Source organism: Cygnus olor, chromosome 1 (assembly GCF_009769625.2).
Source record: "Cygnus olor isolate bCygOlo1 chromosome 1, bCygOlo1.pri.v2, whole genome shotgun sequence".
NCBI classification, from domain to species: domain Eukaryota; kingdom Metazoa; phylum Chordata; class Aves; order Anseriformes; family Anatidae; genus Cygnus; species Cygnus olor.
Window position 1 is genome coordinate 6,385,224 of NC_049169.1, and position 19,632 is coordinate 6,404,855.

A 19,632-nucleotide genomic window follows, 5' to 3' on the forward strand; every position below is an offset into this window, starting at 1 on the left:
GGATTAAATTCCCAGGGGTAAATCTTTTAGCAAGAAATTAGAATTGACCTCAGTTCTAGGGGCTGTGTGATTTAGTGCTGTTCACTTTGTGTGGCTAGGCATGCTGTTGACACGTGGGTTGGGAATTTTTAAAGGACAGATTTTTTCAAAGCACGAGGGAGTTGTTGGCATACCTTACTGGGAACATTACATTTAGAGTCAGAGGTGTTGATAAAAATGGTAAATTTTTCAACATCTTCCACCACAGGAAAACAAAACAAAACAAACAAGCAAACAAAAAAACAGTATGGAAGAAGTAACGAGAAGAAGAAACGGGTATGGAAGAAGTTATGCTGTACAAAAAGCCAACTAGTTAAAAGGAACAAATACTTCAATAAAGAGAAATGATAAAAAGTAAAGTAGGAAGCACAAAGAGTGCCAACCAGGGTTAAAATATAGACAATGGAATTTAACATGTAGACAATGGAATTCAATCAAAACTTTGTAAAAAACTCCAAGAATTAAGCATTAAAAAAAAAAAAGTAACTTGAAAAAATAAAATCCCAGGTGTCAGATATAGCTTTATTGTTAGATGTTAATGTTAACATTGCAAGCAGTGATATAAAAAGGCAGCGCTATTTAAGAGCACCAGTGGGAGATATGAATCAGTGAGGCTTTTTTCTAGCAAATTCCCCCAGGGACTAACTCTTAGATCAATATTATTTAATGCCTTATCAATGTTGTGGATTTTCATAAAAGATCTCTGTAGGTGACATAGGTTGGGTGGTAGCAGATAATAAGAATTTGCTTTTACAAAATAAAGGGTTTCTTTTTAAAGGATCACAGTACAATGAAATCAATTTGAACATAACCAAATGCAAGGAAATCCTTCTGTCGGAGGGGTCGCAGTTCAGTTTGGTTTGATCTTTCCTTGGAAAACAAGAGTTTTGTTTCCTGGGTGCTTAAGAAAAAAAAAGGGGGAGGGAGGGAGGCAGGAGAAGGGGCAGAGGTTTTAAACCAAAAGAAGGTAGATTTAGATGGGATATAAGGAAGAAGAAATTCTTCATGATGAAAGTAAGACACTGCAACAGGTCACTCAGAGAAACTGGATGCCCCACCCCTGAAAGTGTTCAAAATCAGATTGGATGGGGCTTTGGGCAACCTGGTCTGGTGAAAGATGTCCCTGCCCATGGCAGAGGGGTGGACTATGTGATTGTTAAGGTCCCTTCCAGCTCACACCATTCTATTATTCTAGGATATGAACATCATTTTTGATCCAAAGGATTTGGGTTAGAGATAAAAAATAAAATAAAATACTGAAGACCTGTGATACGTTGCCCAGACTCGCCAGTCTAACAGTCATTAATTATAGAAATAGGACAGCAAATGGCCAGTACTTTCGACAGGGCCAAACACAAGGAAGATTGGGAACAATGGGAAGTATCCCCGGAGCATGCCCAGGTGAGAATCTGCACAGAGCTGCTCCCGAGGAGCTCTACATGGGCACTCTATGCATATTAACAGTTTATTCTCTTCTAAAACATTCACACGCCAGCATGAAAAGCTCATACATCCTCAACTTTGCAAACCCTAAAACTAGGAACAATAAACTCATTATTAAATGTCACAGTTAAAAGATACCACTTTTCTGTTCTTCTGTTTTAAAAAAAAAATAAGGTACCTATACTTACCTGCATGCCAGGAGCAGCTCTTTGGAAGCTGGTGCATTTGTAAATCCGTTCTCTACTCTGGAAATATATTTGCTTAGACAATATCTAAAAGCATTAGCTGTAACTTTTAAGATGAGTCAATTAAAAGCAGACAACTGGAAGATATATAAATTCTCTTGATTTGTTCCCCGTTTTTACAGTCGAATAATAGATCTATTCTTGAAAGTTGTCATTATTCATAAAAGACATATTAAATACTGTTGAGAAAAAAAAAACTGACATCCAAAGCAGGCCAATCATTTCTATGTTTAAATATACAACAGGTACACACAGCTGGACTCTGCCTGTGCAGTGGTGAGCTATGGCCTCAGCCGTCTGCCACAGCCTCAGACCATACCGTGTGTGACAGCTGCCCATGACTATGTTTAACTATCAATGAAGAAAGCCTTTCAGTCTCAGAGGCCAGAAACTCGTTCAGCCTTCGTGATCAGAGATGTTGCCGAGTGCTTTTTTTTTATTGTTATTATTGCTATTTCTCTGAAGGAAGCATGAATGAAGAAGTGTCACTTTCATAGGTCTGGGTCCTCCATCTTCCACAAGTCTTTGTTGGCATCTTCGTCCTTGATTTCAATGCTCCTTTATATCTGAGACCTCCGAACCAAAGCTGTAAAGAACTTTCAGAGATATAATAAGTTTCCTGAAGTTTGCTAGAATTAATACAATTCATTTCCCTTCTGCTGCATCTTTGCATTGTGCTGTCACTTCAAACAGAGCCCACTTAGCTTCTTCTGGAAGACTTTAGATGTCAAGGCTATGAGGCTTTTGAGCCTCTTGGAGTGGTTACAATAGCAATCTCATTTCAAATAGATGCTTTTTAGACAACATCTTTACAAAGGAAAACTCCTAAAAGTGTTTTTCAGGGTGAATTAATAATCGAGTCACAGAGCAACAGGTTCATCTAGCTTGAAGAGACAAAAATATTTGGTATCAGGCACAGAAACTCAGAGAGAACCAACACTTAAGTCAGTGCTTCTGACCAGACATAAAAGCATCATCCCAGATCTGTGTATACAAAATAAATTAATAAATCCCCCTTCCAAAAAAAGCAAACCTGAATGCCATTAAAGATTAATGAAATATAACATAAAAGAAAACCAGACACGAGAAGAGTTGTTTGTACAGTGCCAACCCTGCATGAAATGCATTAACAACAGAAGAAGACTTCTCCAAAGTTTTTAGTCTCAAGCACCAAGCATGCAAATGCTGATGGATTTTTCACCTTGCTTATGAAAAATTCTCTCATACATTGTACAGCTTTGGCTCGACTCTTAGCGATAACTATTCCTGTTCTGCTGAGCTCAGTAGGTTCGTGCAATCATTACGTAGCCCTGGAGGACTGAAGATCTGCTGAAGAAGACTTTTTTTCTCCAGGCCAGAAAGGTTCCCCCCAGCCCCAACCAAGCACAAGCTAACAAGGAGGAAAGGTTGAAGACATCAAACAAGAAGAGCCATCCAAAATGATACCAACCTTGACCATACATCTGCGACTGATGGCTTCTGTTTGTGTGTTTAAAAGGGAGTGAGCAGGGCAGGCAGCAAAAGGGGCTGGGGGTAAAAGCTCAGCAAGGAATGACTAGACAGGGGTGCAGAAAGAGTAAGAAAGCCTCTGAGGGGGGCAGGGAGCAGACATCCCATGGTGACGACTCTCTGAAGAAGAGAGGAGGCTGCTCAGAGCTTGCAACAAGCCAGAGAAAGCGCAGGGTTGACGTAAGTCCTGGTGGAAAAGACCTGCACAGGAAGAGACATAACAGGCAAGGGTAGAGAGCGCATAAATGTTTAAGAATTCTCCTAGTCACTTTGAATTCTAATTAAAATTATTAAGCATTCTGGCTGACATTCTAGTAAAGCTTCTGAATTCAGAAAGCCATTCGCGTTTTGTTATGCAAGCTCACCGTGGTGAGAGGTTCAGGTATTTCCACCTCAAAGCACCAACAGCTTCCTGAAAACTAATTCAGTTCCTAGCTGGTAGAGGAACAAAGCAGCCAGAGACCAAAAAAAACAATGCTTCAAGCCAAAAACAAGTCCAAAAGGTCAGACTAGACTTATCACAAAATGATCAGATAAAAATTATTTGAGAAATTCTGTGCAACTACAAAGATACCTTTGGAATTAAACGTTGCAAAACATGAGAGACATTTTTTAAGAGTCCTGTTAAGCTGGGAAGCGTTTATTATTTTTTCCCAGCAAAGGCAAAAAAAGCAAAGAGGGAACTTCTCCCTAAGAGTCACCACCATTAACACACAGAGCTACAAATAAAAAGATAGCGGGGTTTTGGTCTAAACAATACCAGAAAATAAGCATCGGGCAGAAGATGCAGGCTGGGAAGGTTTTGTGAAGTGACTCATCTGCGGGCTAATGGCAAAACTGAGCATCTGTTAAATGCCAAGGATATAAAGGTAGGATTTCTTCCTTGCCTTCGTAAGTAATTTGGACCTTGGCTCCTCAAATTCTATGAAGAACAGCAGGTGCTAAGTCACTTGAAAAGTTGGACACGAGCTCTTTGACCTGCTTCAGTCATTTAAAATAATTAGACCCAACTTCCTCAGAGGAGTACTGTCATGGAGAGTGCTCCTCCAGCGCTGCATAAGCGTTGAGTGTTTGCTTTATGGCTGGAAACAATTCCAGCCCCATGACAATTGACTGCTACCGCATTGCTTACAGAGAAAGAGAAAGAATTGCAAGACATGAGTTCAGGCAGTTCACCTTCCTTACTCTCAATATAAAGCCCTTAAAAAATTACTTATAGCCACCCAGTGACCTCCCCAGATCACGGCTGAGGCTCGTAGATGGAAGCACAGTCTGAAGTTTACCTCTGGAGACATCCACTTGGGCGGCCAACTTATCAACTAAGATTTGCTGAACCCCCCTCCAGCAAATGGTGCACACAAGGACAAATCCTTCTGCATAAGGTACTCAGAGGACTAGCTAGCAAAAGAAATTAAAAAAAAAAAAAGTTCAACTACTTTGTCAGTGGCTGACACAAAAGCGTTTTCAAAAGTACACCTAACTCTCCATCTTTGGATTGGTAGTTGGGCAATTTTCTTTTATTAATCCAATCTGATGATAATTAGAAGTCGGGGAAGCTTGGCTTCCCTCCTACAAGCCCCATTAGTCCAGCTGGAAAGGAAATTTGAGGTCTCTGCATAGGGTCATTCCAAATATCAGAACATGATTCACTTCTAAAGGGGGAGGCAGGCAAGGGAGTCTGCCTTTAGAGTTAATAATCAAGTAATTATCAAGGTGGCATGAAATGTTATTTCAGAACTTGAAGGCCTCGGTAAGGAACCACTTATACGAAGAGGGAAAAATATCACCTGACCAACTCTACGGAGCATAACAGGGGGGTTACAACAAAAGTGATCTGCTTATATGCCCAAAATCATGAGTTCTGAAAGCATTTCAAAGCATTTCAGACATAACATTTACAATGATAAACCCATGCCTAGAGTGACACCGTTCACTGAAATTGTGCTGCTTTTTTTTCCTTCATAATGGCATTTAAAGAGCAAAACTATTTTCTTCCCTGCTGAAAGTTATGCCATCGGGACTTTTCTCTGTGGGGAGCAGACAGACTGCACAACTTCCAGTGGGCTGACTCTGCAGATGCTTAAACTGAAGAGAATTTATGCTCTTCCCCTCTTCATCAGTGTTTGGTATAACTTGGACAGAGCGTGGAGAAGTGGGAGAGGAGGCAGTCGTGAAAACTCAACGCTTCCTTAAGCATCGCCCCAAAACCAAAATGAAAACCCCACAGACATCACCCAGGAGGAGCCGTGAACACTCCCAGGATGCAAGGGGTGTGTTTCACCCGCTGTGAGCCTGGGCCAGCTCAGCAGAAACCAAGCACGTCAGAGAAACAACTGCCGGAGGCAGGCCGTGTGCTGCCAACCTGGCTGCGTAACTACTGGAAAGAGAACACCTAAGGTTAATGCTACATTTTTTACACGTTACATAGCAAAATTACGATTTACAGCATCAAAAAGGTTGAGGTGCAGCTTTGAACAATGGGCGGATTCCAGCAGCTACGAATGACTTTGGGTAGCTGTGATTCACTAATTCTGTGATTGAGAGACTGCTCTTTCTTCCTTCAGTCGCTGTGTACGACTAAATATTTACAAAGAGCACTGAGCCCAGCCAACCAATAAAGGTTGGCTTGTTCTTATGTGTTGGCCAGCGCAAAGCTCTCCAATGAGGGGCAAAAACTTCCAGGTTTAAAAAAAAAAAAATACAAAAAAAATACACTGTGTATTGCCTAGGGAAAAGCTCAGCAAGCTGCTTCACGTCCCAGTCCCTCAGATCAAGGAGATGCTGCTTTTTGTGACATGGGTGCTTTAGTGCAAAGCACAGCACAGCTACCAGATAGGCCTTCAAAAAGCATTTATGATTGGCTTTTATACTCATATGCAATAATTTTCCATTTTATAATCTCAAAATCTTTTTTTTTTTTTTTTTTAGTGATTTCTTTGAAGCACTGCAACTTGAGAATAGACTTCGAGACGGACTGGAGAACGCAATGAGTTGATACAGGGCAGGGAGCCCATGACAAGGTGACATAAGAATTGGAAAGAAAATTCATTCGCTGGAGTAGCAAACAGGTGGACAGCTCTACTGGAACTGAAATAACTGCAAAGGAAACGATCTGACACAGTAAACCCTGAGGACAGAGCTGTGAAGGGTGTCAGGAGTTACAGACAAAAAGTTTGAACAAAGAAAGGCTGTCTGATAGCAGGAGTATTAGTTCACATCCAATAAAGATCATCTAACACAGTTACTTTCTTTGAAAGTTGACCAGTGCGTTGCCTCTAAGGAAGACGGAGGGCAACAGGACTCTTTTATAGCCTTTTATTTTTTATTTTTCAAAAAATTTATTTTTCAAAAAGATACCCAGTTTGTTCTAGGTTACTTTTACTGAGCACGTGTCCAGTAACTTGGGAACTGTTGACCTGCAGAGCAGACCAGCTCCTTCTCCCCTGAGAGTATGGGTTCTCCATGACACATTTCAGCCTGGACGTTGCTCGACTTTCAGAGGAAGAAAGCCCTGGGGTTATTAGCAAGGGGCTTTACACAGAAATCCAACACCATTCCCAAAAATGAAGGCAGCTAAGAATCACCACCTTTGAAAATCCAGCCCTTTTGCTTTAAAGCTTTGTGATTTTTAATACAAAAACCACATGTTACTGCTGGACACAAGTAGATTCTTCAGGCAGCAAAGCTTTCCATTTACCCATATCTCAAAACCCCAGTTTTCGTATAGCTGGGTGCCAACCTGCCTAGAAATGCCCCACGACCTACCTGGTGGCAGTACTGCAGATCGCTGACTGATTTGGTGTCACTCCCAGGGATGCACAGCCCATGCTGTCAGATTTATCTTTGGGTGAAATGTCTTGGAACGGGTAGGCTTGAAATGAAGGTATAGATTGGACTGTATCATCTAACAGAGCTCTTTTCTCTGTTATGAAAAATAGCAGAGATCTATTTTTTCCCTAATGGACAATACTGCAGATGATTCCAGAAGATACTGTTGAACTGGAAAATGCTCCAAGTTTGGATGGCTGGAATGAGAAAGTTTTACTTGCAGTCTTCCTTAGTGAGGATGGGAGCACGGATGTCCTGGTTCACAGCACCAGCTTCAGCTCTCCGACTCAATTAAAGGAGAAAAATCTGACAAAAGCGATGCATTATCAGGAAACAAAGAGACATTTACCTAACCAAACCAAGCATGTTGTAGCTACATCTGACCTGCTGCCAGTCTGAGCTGGCATGTTTTTGTGGCACGATCCAGCATTGTGCAAAAATGCTTGATCGGTCCTGTGTGTAATATTGCCTTTGTTGCTTGATTCTGAGCAGAAGCAACCTATGGCTTTGGATGGCCGAGACTGTACAAGTGCCTCTACACTACTGTGTCCTTCGCCAATTGCTAAATTAAATTGCTTTATGTCAGAAAAAAAAAAAAAGAAAAAAAAATCCTAGAGAATTTCTGACCAACTATAATATTGAGAAGATAACTGATTTGTTTTAATTTGCACATTGTCTAGAGAGAGGCAAAGCTGAAGAGGCAAACAGCAACCTCTGTTATTAACTGCTTTATCATGTTCCCGATGAACAGCAGCAAAAAGGCATCACAAAACCTCGGGAAAACAAGAGCTGGCACATTATCAGAGCAAGGAAAGAGATAGAAGAATCGAGCACAGCTCACCTTGACAAGGCTGACAATAAAATCCTCAGTAAAACAAACATACTCCCTCCCGGTCCCCCAGAAAAGAAAAGCCAGAAGAAGTTAGGTTCATTTTCAGATTATTGTGAACGCATCTTTCCCAGATCTTCTAAAATCGCCATTGATTTTCTGCTAGCATGTTACCTCTGTGAGCACCAAGGCAGGCGGCGTTCGCTGGGAGACTCACATTGCTCAGCAGAGGGATGCCGAAAGAAGTCCTCTTGGCACAAAGGACCAGAAAACGACGCTGTCTTCCCCTACACCACATCTGGCAGCCATTTAAAGGCTAAATCTACTGACCACAATTATACCCCCCGGTTGCACCTGCTGGCCTACTCCTCCTCATTGCAACTCTGCCATTGAAAGCATTTGGATTGCCTCAAAATCCCCAAAATGAAAAAAAAATGAGCAGCAAACTATGCAGTAACTTCACGTCATCTAAAGAGCAGCCTAACAGTACTTGGTTAAGTAACTGTTGAGCTATAACTATGCTACATTTACAGAGCTCTGCAAAAAATGCAGTATTTGAAGGGCTACAAAAAAAGAAAAAGATTATATTTTCCTCTCACTGAAGTACTGACAGCAGAATGTACTCTGCTGGAGATGAAACGGTGGGCGTCTGATGGCATATTTTAACTGGTATTCCTCTTTGTGCACGCAATGTAATGCCACACAAGGGGGAGATTAAAAAAAAAAAAAAAGTCTGTAATTTGCAAGTCCATTTCAAAGTCATATCGAGCATGATGTGAAATTCAGGATAGGATTCTTGAGAGAAATCTCCTTGGAAAATGCGTACGCACCTCGGGGAATCTTTGGATTTGCTTCTCGACACTGGAAGGCTGCGCTGTCTTTCAACATTTCCATGTTGTTTACTCTTCGCATCTAATTTTGGAGCTAGTGAGTGGTTTATTACAAAGGTGTATCTGACTAGCTGTAAGATAGTCCTTGTCTGCAACCTCCGAGATTTCTGAAATCCCTTAGTATTCATATTGCAACTTCTAGTTGTAGTGAGGAATTACTTTCCGGTTAGGGATTAATCCTGCTGGCAGGTGTTATGGAGGCAAGCAACATTTACATGTGTGGAAGACCTTCCTTTATGGCCCTGGGGGGAAAAAAAGAAAAAGAAAAGAATTGCCTGCATTGATCTGATCATTCTCAAACAATTGCAAAGAATATCATGCTTTGAGGCTTTCGGTAATCATCAGCGGGGATTAGGAGGGAATACTCTCCTTAATAGACTTCTGGCTAAAGGAGTTTTCTCTTTCCTCTGTGTCACCTTCCCTGAAGCAGTACAGACAGGCCACAGCTGGATCTGGGGAGAGGGAAAGATTAAGATCATTTTCCCGAAGTCGTATTCTCTTCCTCGGATGCCTGAGTGATGGTGATGCTTAGATCCAAATTCATCGCCGAAGCTGACGTCAGACAAGAATCTTCCCGCGGGTCCCAGCAGGAGCAGGAAGACTTCTGTCCTCGCTTGTAGCATGCGTGCTTTGATGAGAGAGAAGCGGTTTGATCACATAATCAAATCCCATTCAAGGAAAAGGCTAGGAGTATCAGTGATAGCTGCAGTCCTTCCTGTCTTTTTCCCAGGGCCCCAACAAGTTGAAGGATTTCAGTCCCCTGTACACTCCAGCAGTGAAGTCTTCAGATTTAATCTAGTGTCAAAGGAAAAGCAAACACAGAAGTTCACAGCATACAACTGATGTGATTTCCTTTTGCTCTTATATTCTGATTAATCTCACTTATTTTTTGCCATGCAGAGGTTAGACATCTATCCTCATTTAGTCTTCTGTGTTCTTTGTGTTAGTGGAGAGAACTCACTCTACAAACTGTCCCTGAAACTGTCTCACTGACTGTAAGGAGAGCCATGACGGCTACCTTCCACAAGAAATCTACAATTTGTACAGCTCAAAGCAGGCAAATTCTATAAAATTATTATGAAGAAACCTGGAGAAAAAAAAAAAAAGAAAAAAAAAAAAGAAAAGTATTTTATGTTGATGCTTCCTGCTTGACTGTTTTCAGATCAAAGCAAGCAGTGACAGAAGAGCTCTTTGGAGGGTGTCTAATCCATTATGCCGGGTTGATTCCCTCCTCCCTTCCCTCCCTCAGCAAGACACTGGCACGGCTGTGTCTCACTGCACCCCGCAGCGAGGGTGCTTCTTACAGGCATGACGGGCAGATTTCAGTCTGGCACTGCCTTGAGTTGGGTTTGTTCAGTTCGATGAAAACCGAAGCATGCTTTGCTCTACAGACTTGGGGCACGAGGCTCTTTTTAAAGAACTATACAGTACCAATCCTCTTCTTTTGAATCGGTACTGGGTGAGATTATTAGAATAAAACCAGAAAATCATCATCACAATTTATACTCCTAGCTTTCACAAAGGATAGGATCATGCTTAGCAGTGTGGTCAACTATAGTCAATAATCTTGTTACTTCTGTAATAATGCAAAGGACTGTACAGATTGTATCCCTATTGCTTAGTCCCAAAATAAACATATATAAACAAATCAAATAGGACATGCAGATATATATAGACACAATTATGAACAACCATTTGTGCAGTTTTGAGCTAAGTAGACAACGAAAAAATAAAGACAAAACAACAGAAGCTTAATTATTATTATTTTAACGTTAAAAATACAGTCACATCAAAATAGGATACACAGTTATAAAACTGTTGCAGATGACATAAGAAAATAACGTGTATATATTTTTATATATAAAAATCTACAGTATTTACTAATGCTGATACATATTTTAGAGCTTCGTGTTGCTTGCACAAATGAATTGTACAGCCTTGTTATGAATTACAGAACCATCGTTAAACACTGCGATTATTACACTTAGCCACGATATTATATACATACATTTCTAAGCTGCTGTAAGCAATCAGAACTAAGGTAAGCCCAAGTCTCATTTATCTTCACAATTTTAGAGTTTCAGTGTAGTGCTTTGCTACTGTTACTTCGCTGCAGTTTGCGACTCTTAAAATATAAAATTGCCCAGTTCATTAAAAATTACATCAGACACATCATATACACACACAAAAAAAAAAGTTTTGAAATATACTAAGTAAATGTTACTTCCATTTATAAAAATTGTTTTACTTCTGTACCTTAAAACTTACAGAGCCAACCTGCAGCAATAATAGGCACTAAAGCTCATTCTTTAAAAGAAAATAAAATAAAATCCATTTCTATGTTTTCAGTTAACAAATCTTACAAAAGAGAACAGGACAACCTTCGAATCCATCCAGAACCGATGTTGCTACCGATGCTAGGTACTTAAGGATTAGAAAATCTCTCTGTTAAGCACTCCAAGGACCTCTTCTGGCGAGATCCTTACCCACCTCCAGTCCCCTTGGTTTCAAGGAGAGGTCAGTGCATCCCGCACTGCCTGCGTGGTCCCCGGCAGCTCACAAGGCTGCATCCTCCGCGTGCCACTTCAACCTGCGTTTTTGTCACCCCCAGTTCACAGTCAACGAAAAGAAAAGCAAAAACAAAGTAAAAAAAAAGGCTGCAAACGCTAATTAAAAATACGTTACCAGGAGTCTAAGCTTCCTATTAACAGTCAGGATGGTTTTAGTGTAAAAAAAACAAACAACAGTCTCTCAGCAGCCTGAAAGCACAGCAGCACATGCCCTATCACAGGCACGGACCTACTGGCTCTTTGGGGAAAAATAGGGCAAAACCAAAATGGAATTGACATGACAAAGCTTAAAAGAAGGGACACTGCATATGCGCACGGCTCAGGGAATATCAAGTCACGACCAAGTCTCAGCCTCCTGCATGTACTTCTCAAAAGCATCAAGGAGATGGTAGTTCTGATACCTGTGAGATTTGGCCTTGCAACCAATTTGTTTAGCTTGACAGCACGGCGTGGCAAAAAAGGGAAGGGTGAAGCACCATTTCTGGATCTGGCCTTGCTCTCACCATGCCCCAGCATTTTGCAGATTTCAGACATTCTGATGGTAGGTTTGGGTGCAAAGGTAAAAACTCTCCGCTTTCATTCACCTAAGAAACTAGAGACTGCCCTGAATTTTCAGCACCATTTCTTAGCCAGATTATAAAGACATTTTTGGCTTTCTGCTTTTGCCTGCCTGCTCCTTCCTGCTGAGGAAAATGACAAACAGTAGTCAAAGGAGAGGAAATTAACTCTCACATAAGTTTAAATTAATAATCCCAAAGTATCTCCCCTGCCCAGAACAGATACTGGGATACTGAGGCAGCTGTATAACAATGACAGAAAATCCCATTCAAAATGAATGGCTTCTCAAATAAATTATAAAGAAAAATTAATATGAAATAAAAGTACTTCACAAGCTTTGCCCAAAGTTAAATGCATTTACATTTAAACTCTTTAGCTCTTTTTCATATGCATTCGTGTATGTAAGTGCACACTCACACACATGCACCCACACATCTATACAGTGCATTAACAATGTCAGTCAAAATAAAACCTGTAAATGTGTTAGGTTTTAGGCAGAAAGATCATAACACGAGTTATTTAAATTTGAGGGAAAATGACAGTATTAGCTATACTGTGTATATGATCTTATTGCTATTGCTACGACTATGTGCATCAGATCACTTTCGCGAGCTTCGATGCAAGTCTAAGAACTCAACTAGCCTTCAGTGAAAGCCTGAAACATCTTTGAAATAGTGTTCTTTTTGACAGAGTCATGTGAACTGTCCACATTTCATAGAGGAAATGAGGTGGACTACTGCTAACACAGTAATGCATAACTGAGTTTGGTTCTTGCCACTTTAGTAAGTACAGACAGATTCTCAGAGAAGCACAGACTCATGCATAGACAATCCATCATTTCGATTTCGGTAGTGTTGGGCTTGAGCTGATGGACCTGAATATTGGTATTGTGGTGAACCATGCTCTTCAAAGTTTGGTGAAGTCCTGTATCTTATTGGACCATCCACAGAAACAGCGGGAAGACCGTGGTCTTGAAAAGGTGTTGCCTGAAAATGCTGGTATTTCTGGAAGTTATCCAAGTGACCCGTGTTAATGTCTTGGCTCCAGGGCTGCCTGTATGGTTCTTGTCTATAAATATACGCAGCATCTGGCCACTTCCTATCTTCTGGCAAATAGTCCACAGGAGGGATTATGAATTTGACACCTGGGGGGGACCTCAGGTTGCTGGTATAGGCATCGACAGGGGCTACTTCTATCCGAGCAGGGGCTGGGGAGAGAGGATTTTGGCGATTGGCAGGATAAGAGTTCACTTGTAATTTATCTGGAGAGTAATCTGCTGAAATAAAAGAACCATATGGTCTACCAGAAGGGCTGGTTCGATTCCCGTGGTAGTGCAGAGGTATGGAACTTGTATTGCCTATACTGGAAACATGCTTTGGAGAATTTCCATGATAAGTAGGTGGATTGTTATAAGATGGCAGTGGCTGTTTTACATTCAGTCCATGAGGTGGTCCATCAGATGGCAAGGAGTATTTTGGAGATCTGGGTTGGGAAGTGAAGGTGTAATTGTTGGATATTTTTAATGGAGCAGGTATTTTATCAGCTTGTTTTCTTGGACTATTCGAATATGCTACATGCCTTGGACTCTGTGGATGAGCTCTCTCAAGCATCTCTTCAACAATATTCTCATTCTCAATATCAGCTTCCGGAACATTGTCGTACTGTGATGCATTAGACCCACGCTTACCTTCATCAGCATCCAAAACCCTCATCTTTTGCTTTACATTCAAAGGCTGTGTTTCTGCAGAACCTGGTGGTGAGCCTGAAACTGAATGATTTATTGGCCTTCCTTTCACTTCTGCAGTAAGTTTCATGGTCTTTTCAATTATTTTGATATCGGATGGTTTATTCCACTTAGGTACAAATTCCCTTCTTGTATTTGAAATAGCATTAGAATTTTGGTTAGCAGCTGCATTATCATATTGCCTTGAGTTGTCTTGCCCCATGGGTTGAGGCTTTCTTCTAGCATCTACCTCAGTTTTAGACTGTATACTCTGTGTGTCTATCGGTCGAGACTTCTGCTGTTTTAAGGAAGGTTGTTTCTCCAGTGAATTAATTCTTTTTCGGTTATTTGGTGAATTTTCCAGTTCTTCTCCAGAGGATGGTCTCCTCTCTGTCCTTCTCGTTGTTTGTGTACCAGTGCTGTTCTGTCCATTAAGCATTGGAGTGGAATTAGGCATAGCAGGCTGAGGTCCTGATGGAATTTGCCCCAATGGCTTCTTTGGAAATTCATCTTCTTTACCTAAAGAAACAACAGCAATAACAAATTCACGTATGTATAGATGTCGTCTTTGATCTGTTGGTCATGCAAGCAAAAATAACTAACTCAATTATCCAAGCCTCTCTCTGGATAACCATGTCAAAGACCTCAAAGGTTTTTCTGTACATTAACAAAGAATTTGTTTAGGCTCTCATCTCAACCAGTTACTCTAGTCTTCCTTTCTACAGCCGATACGATCTTGCCAAGCTTTTCCTCGTTGACATTGCTGATGAAGAGAAAAAAATAATCATTTTCCTAGATGATATTTTGGCTACCTTACCTACTCTGTACGTATCCCTCCTTGCACTGTCCTCATCACATTAAATAAACTACTTTCTCCACTTTAAAGATCCTTTCTGATATCCCTCTTCCAATCCACCATCTTCCATTCAGTCATCTTTTACTGTTCACCTCTGGCAAGCTATGCTATCTACTCTGCCCTCACATGTACAACGTGTCTAGCAGACATCTCTGAACTTTCTCTCACTTCTTTTTTGAGTGCTGTTTCCCATTAACATCTGCAGTCATGTCCTTGTTCTTCCTCAGCCCCTGTTTAGGGGATGTCATTCTCTGTATTAGAAAGTGACACCGTAACAAGAAGACTCTACACAGAATCATATTTTTTTCAGTTCAGCTTTCTATCAGCTATAGAACAACTTAAGTAGTTAATACTAAAATTGTCTATATCATGATTTCAAATGAGCGTTCAAGTTACAGAACTAGGATACAACTGGCAAGTTCTCCCATTTTGAGTTCAACACATCACAACAGCCAGTGGTAAACATCAATTAAATGGAGATTGAGAATAGCCCACGGTGCCACTACAGAAAGTATAAAGAAGTGTTTCATTGCTGGATTTTATTTACAGAAAAATTTATATCATATTTTCCACACCAGTCTCTCCTTAGCACTCTACATCCTTCATGTTCTTAGCCAAAGTCTTTTACCACCATCTTCTTGTAATTAAAATTCCCTGTAAGTATCTATGTGGGCTCCCATGGTGAATACATATAAACGTCTCTATCCCTGGTGCAAGTGCTGCAATGAGAAGAAAGCCATGTTCATTTTTACAGTCAATAGTACGAGTTCAATCTTTGATGACTGGTTCAGGCTAGAGGTACACAGAGGAAAGCCAGCAGCCAAGGTCAGTGTTATTTATTACAACAGTGTAACAAACTACCATCACGGATCAGTTGCTATATAAACTAAATGAAAACTTACAGTTTGTGCCAGCTAGGACATAGCAAGAAGACAGCAGAGAGAAATACAACAGTGCTGTGTGTCATGACAAGATAACTAAATAAAAAGTACTTTAAAAAAACACATACACAGCCTGGTTTTGCCAAACAATTAAACTACCCTTTTCTTGATATTCAGTCTTCACATGAGGCCAGAGGTCATATGGAAATGTACCCCTTCCTTTAGAAATGAACAACTTCAGAAACCTCAGTTTACATATATAATAAATCCAACCTACTCAAGTTCTCTGTAGAAAAGACCTTCCACTCATTTTCCCCTAGTCATCAGTTATGATCATACAATTATTTAGATATTTAAACCTTCTTACACTGAAAGTACTCATTGTCCACCTTACTATGCCTTGGCAAACTAAGTTACTCATGCTAAGTCCCATTCCCAACTACCTGCCCCCAAGTGTGTGCTTCCACAAGTTAAACCATCCTACAGGATTGTACACGCGGCATTCTCTACTCAGTGATGAAGAAGATACGCAAGACAGTGCAGCAGGTTATGTGGTGGGGTAGGGCCTTAGCATCAGGCACCAACGGGTGGGTCTTGGAATTAAAAGCATCGTGGTTTGTTCTCAGTCTCGGTGGGGCCCCATGATTCACAGACCAGGCTAAAATCTGGAGCATGGATTTGTAGACTTGTTTTTTATATAAATGTGAATTTTATCCCTAACAAATACTGCCAATACTGAAACTATATGTTACAGTGCTTTCAAACTTACTAATCCTTAATGTTAAAATAGCAAGAAGTCTGAATTAAAAAACAATACTCAAAGTAAATACCAAATATTTATCATCTGAATTAAACAGAATATAGCTTTTATATGCTGCTAATCATGAATCACGTATAACCTCCAGGTTATCATGGTAGTTATGGGATGCTTTAAGAAAATGTCTCCTCAACATCTGTAAATCATTTAATTTCTGTTCTTGTGTGTCATAAATGTTTTAGAAAAAAAAATATTTTAATTCCATGCTTGTAATACAAGTATTCAAGCTATATGGGAAAAAAAAATGAAGACAAGACCAGTTCCTCTAGTACCTCGATGTTTCCTTCTTTGTTATAAAGACGTTAAACCCATGAATGGATTTCCTTTCCTCCAGCCTTAACTCTTTACGAAATGCACACAGAGCAATATGAGATCCTTTGAAATATACTTGGTCGTACAATAAAGGTGGGGTTTGTTGGAGTTTTTTTGTTTCTTTAATTTCACACACTTGAGGTTTCTTAATTACCCTTAAGCTCTAATAAAACCCAAGTGAGAACAGTACAGACATTCTTATTGAATTCTATCTAGGCTGCTTTGAAGATTGCTGTCTGTCATCTTTCCTTCACATTTGAGGGTAAAAGAACACTACAACTCATGTGGTCCATGCTATTTAGACGATGTATTGCTATAACATGAATTACAGGTGTAAAATGAGTATCAGAGAAGTCTTGCCATGCCTGCTGTGAAACTGTTCCAACTTGGAATTAATTCATGTACTGAGCAATAAGCAGAGAGCTCCAAGCCAACCATAGTTCATGTGGAAGCAAACCTTTGCATTCTAACAGCATCATACCAGGCCTCTAGCTTTTTACAGGCTGGTAATATTGGTGCTTAGTGCTTTCACAGAAAGCAAAAATATGGAACAATGTGTATGTGTGGAAGGAGGGTCAGTGAGGAAAAGAAGAAATACGTCTCTAAATCTTAGCCACAAGGCTTCCACTGAATTTGTTTTAACTTGACCTTGGTCTGAAACAACTGATACAGCTTGCTTAATCAACCACATTTGCATCAAACTTTAGGAAATGCCACATTGCTAGAGATATTCATTTATTAATCAAAGCTACAAAGCACACACCTAAGTTCTGTTCCAAAAAACTCATCTCTCATCACCTCCTGCCATAACAAACATTGGGAGGAAAGGAGTTGTAACAAGGATCCACAGTGCTGAGCACAAAGACATCCCCCCAAACTGGTCACCTCCTAGAGGAAAACCAATTTGTTTTAAACTGCAAAAAAAATGTATTTAATTCCAATTTCAATATACAAATACATACACAGACACATACACAGAGCTGTCACTTCCTGTGGAGCTATCAAAGTACTTTATTCTTTAAAAACAAATGAAAACTCCTAAAGTTCAAAGAAGTCCACAAAACTAAAGAGGTAGAGAATAACAAAAATCCATCAGCATGCACGTTAATACAAGGGGACGCTTCTCAAGTGCACAAAATAGCATGCAGACTATGCCTGTGAATGCTTCAAGCAGCCCGCTATTAGCGAGAATATGAAGAAAACCATGATGTTGCATGCTGGCAAGAAAGAAAGAAAAAAGGAATAAAAGCAAGAAGCAAAGGAAAAGAAACCACAATTCAAAAGCAAACAGAAGAAACTAAATCACAACAAACATCTCTACTAGTAAGAGGTACATAAATAGCTTGCCAGAGAAGCATGCAAAAGCACTGATTCTTCTGACAAGCTGCGTATCTTTTATCTACCCATTTTCCACTCCAGCTCTGCCTAAAGCCTCTCATGCAGCTCTTAGCCATCATCTTTACTACATCAGCTCAACTCATTGGTCGAATTTCTCAGATCTGAGCATGCAGAAATTTTATTTGTATGTTTTCAAGGACATTGAATTGAACCTGTTCGTGCTGTTGGCCCTAAGTCTGAGCTACTTCACTTTCTGGGCATACCTTCCTGTCTGAAGAAATAAGAAGGGAGGAAAGTATTTCTGGGACAAGTAATCTGCACGATCTACGATGTTTACACACAAGGTTTAAAAGCACTTCCAACTAGGATTTAAGACAAAGATGTTCAGTTCAGCTTGTGATTTTTTTGGCAGCAACCTCAACAATCGTCGAATGTGCCTTTGTCTTCCGAAGCTAACTGGGCAATCAGAAAATGCCCAACTGCATTTTCTCTCCCCATCTTCCTTCAACAAAACAGCTTCCTAGACAGAGCTGGGTTACAGGCTTTCCCAAAGGACATATGTAATAGCTTATGTTAGAATATACAGAACTGGCACTACAGGATTTTATGTTTTTCTTTTAAAAGAAAGGTAGCGGTTTAGTTGATTGGATGCAATATTGTATAAAATAAGGAAACAACAAAGAAAATAGGGTAAAAATGGGGGAGAAAGGAGAGAAATGGAAGAAGAGTGAGAGAATTTAAATGAAAAAAAGAACAATTAGGTGCTCGTTTTCTGCTGATAAACATATTACCTGGCATGACAAGGAGCAAAGCAAATATCAGCAGATCTGACTGTTGACCAAAAGATAAAAAAATCAAGTGATATTAAGGAAAGTTTTAGCCTACTCACTTACTCCTGCTCTAGCAAGTCTTGGTCACCACCCAGTGGAAGTCGATCTCAACTACAAGACTTTTACAGATAATTGCTCCAGGAGGCACTAACAGCCTCATGCATTGAAGAGCAGACATATAATTGGAGTAAAGTGCTTTAAGTGCTCTCTCTGGTGAATAACAGTCTAGTCCTTAATTTCAGGACCAGAATACATGCACTCTGACTGTTCTAACACAGTTTTCAAGGATGGTAATGGTCATAAAAACAACTCTTAAAATGACATCTTGATATTTTGTGTTTATTTTCCATCCGTGACTTCCCATCTTACTTGTTCCGTTTACAAGTCCAAGAGAATTTTAAAAAAATTTAAGTGCCTGCACTAGAAGCTCAAGCTGCTGCCTGAAAGTCACTCTCTCTTCCTCCTCCTTTATACGCCAGGGAGGAGATACTGAAATGAAGCCTTGCTTGACAACTTGATGATGGTAGAACAAAATACACTCCTTGTCTTTCTGCTGCTGTGTTACTTTTGTAATACTGACTATAACAAAACCTTACTTTATAAACATCTGCATTTAGTGAAACAATAAAAAATACAACAAACTTGGTCATTGGTCTGAAGCTACAGGTACCTCGCTATAAGTCTCTAAGTGGTCTTTGTAAAAAAAATATATATATATAAAATTAACCACTTCATTTCATATCCCTAATTCCACATTTCTTCCAGAAAATAAACTTTCTTGAAAATTCAGTTCAAGCTAGGACTATGAAAAATAATCAAGGTAACTATCTGGATCTTATTCAACAAAAGCATGCAGGTTTTAAACAGTAAAGATTTTGAAATGATGCAAAGCCAATGTCTAAAACTCCTGAAAATAATATATATTAGTATAATTTCATATGCCAATTTCCTTCATAATCTTGTA

General features: G+C 40.0%; 1 protein-coding gene across 11 annotated transcripts in view; it reads right to left on the minus strand.

Annotated features, from left to right (window-relative positions):
* Positions 1 to 10,529: 10,529 nt before the first annotated feature.
* Positions 10,530 to 19,632, minus strand: part of USP6NL (USP6 N-terminal like) — a 118,863-nt gene continuing 109,760 nt past the window's right edge. For all 11 annotated transcript variants that reach the window (XM_040547112.1, XM_040547071.1, XM_040547103.1 and 8 more), the window contains one exon: positions 10,530 to 14,153. In XM_040547112.1, the coding sequence (XP_040403046.1) occupies positions 12,712 to 14,153 (1,442 nt within the window). In that variant the 3' untranslated portion in view covers positions 10,530 to 12,711. The remainder of the gene's footprint in view (positions 14,154 to 19,632) is intronic.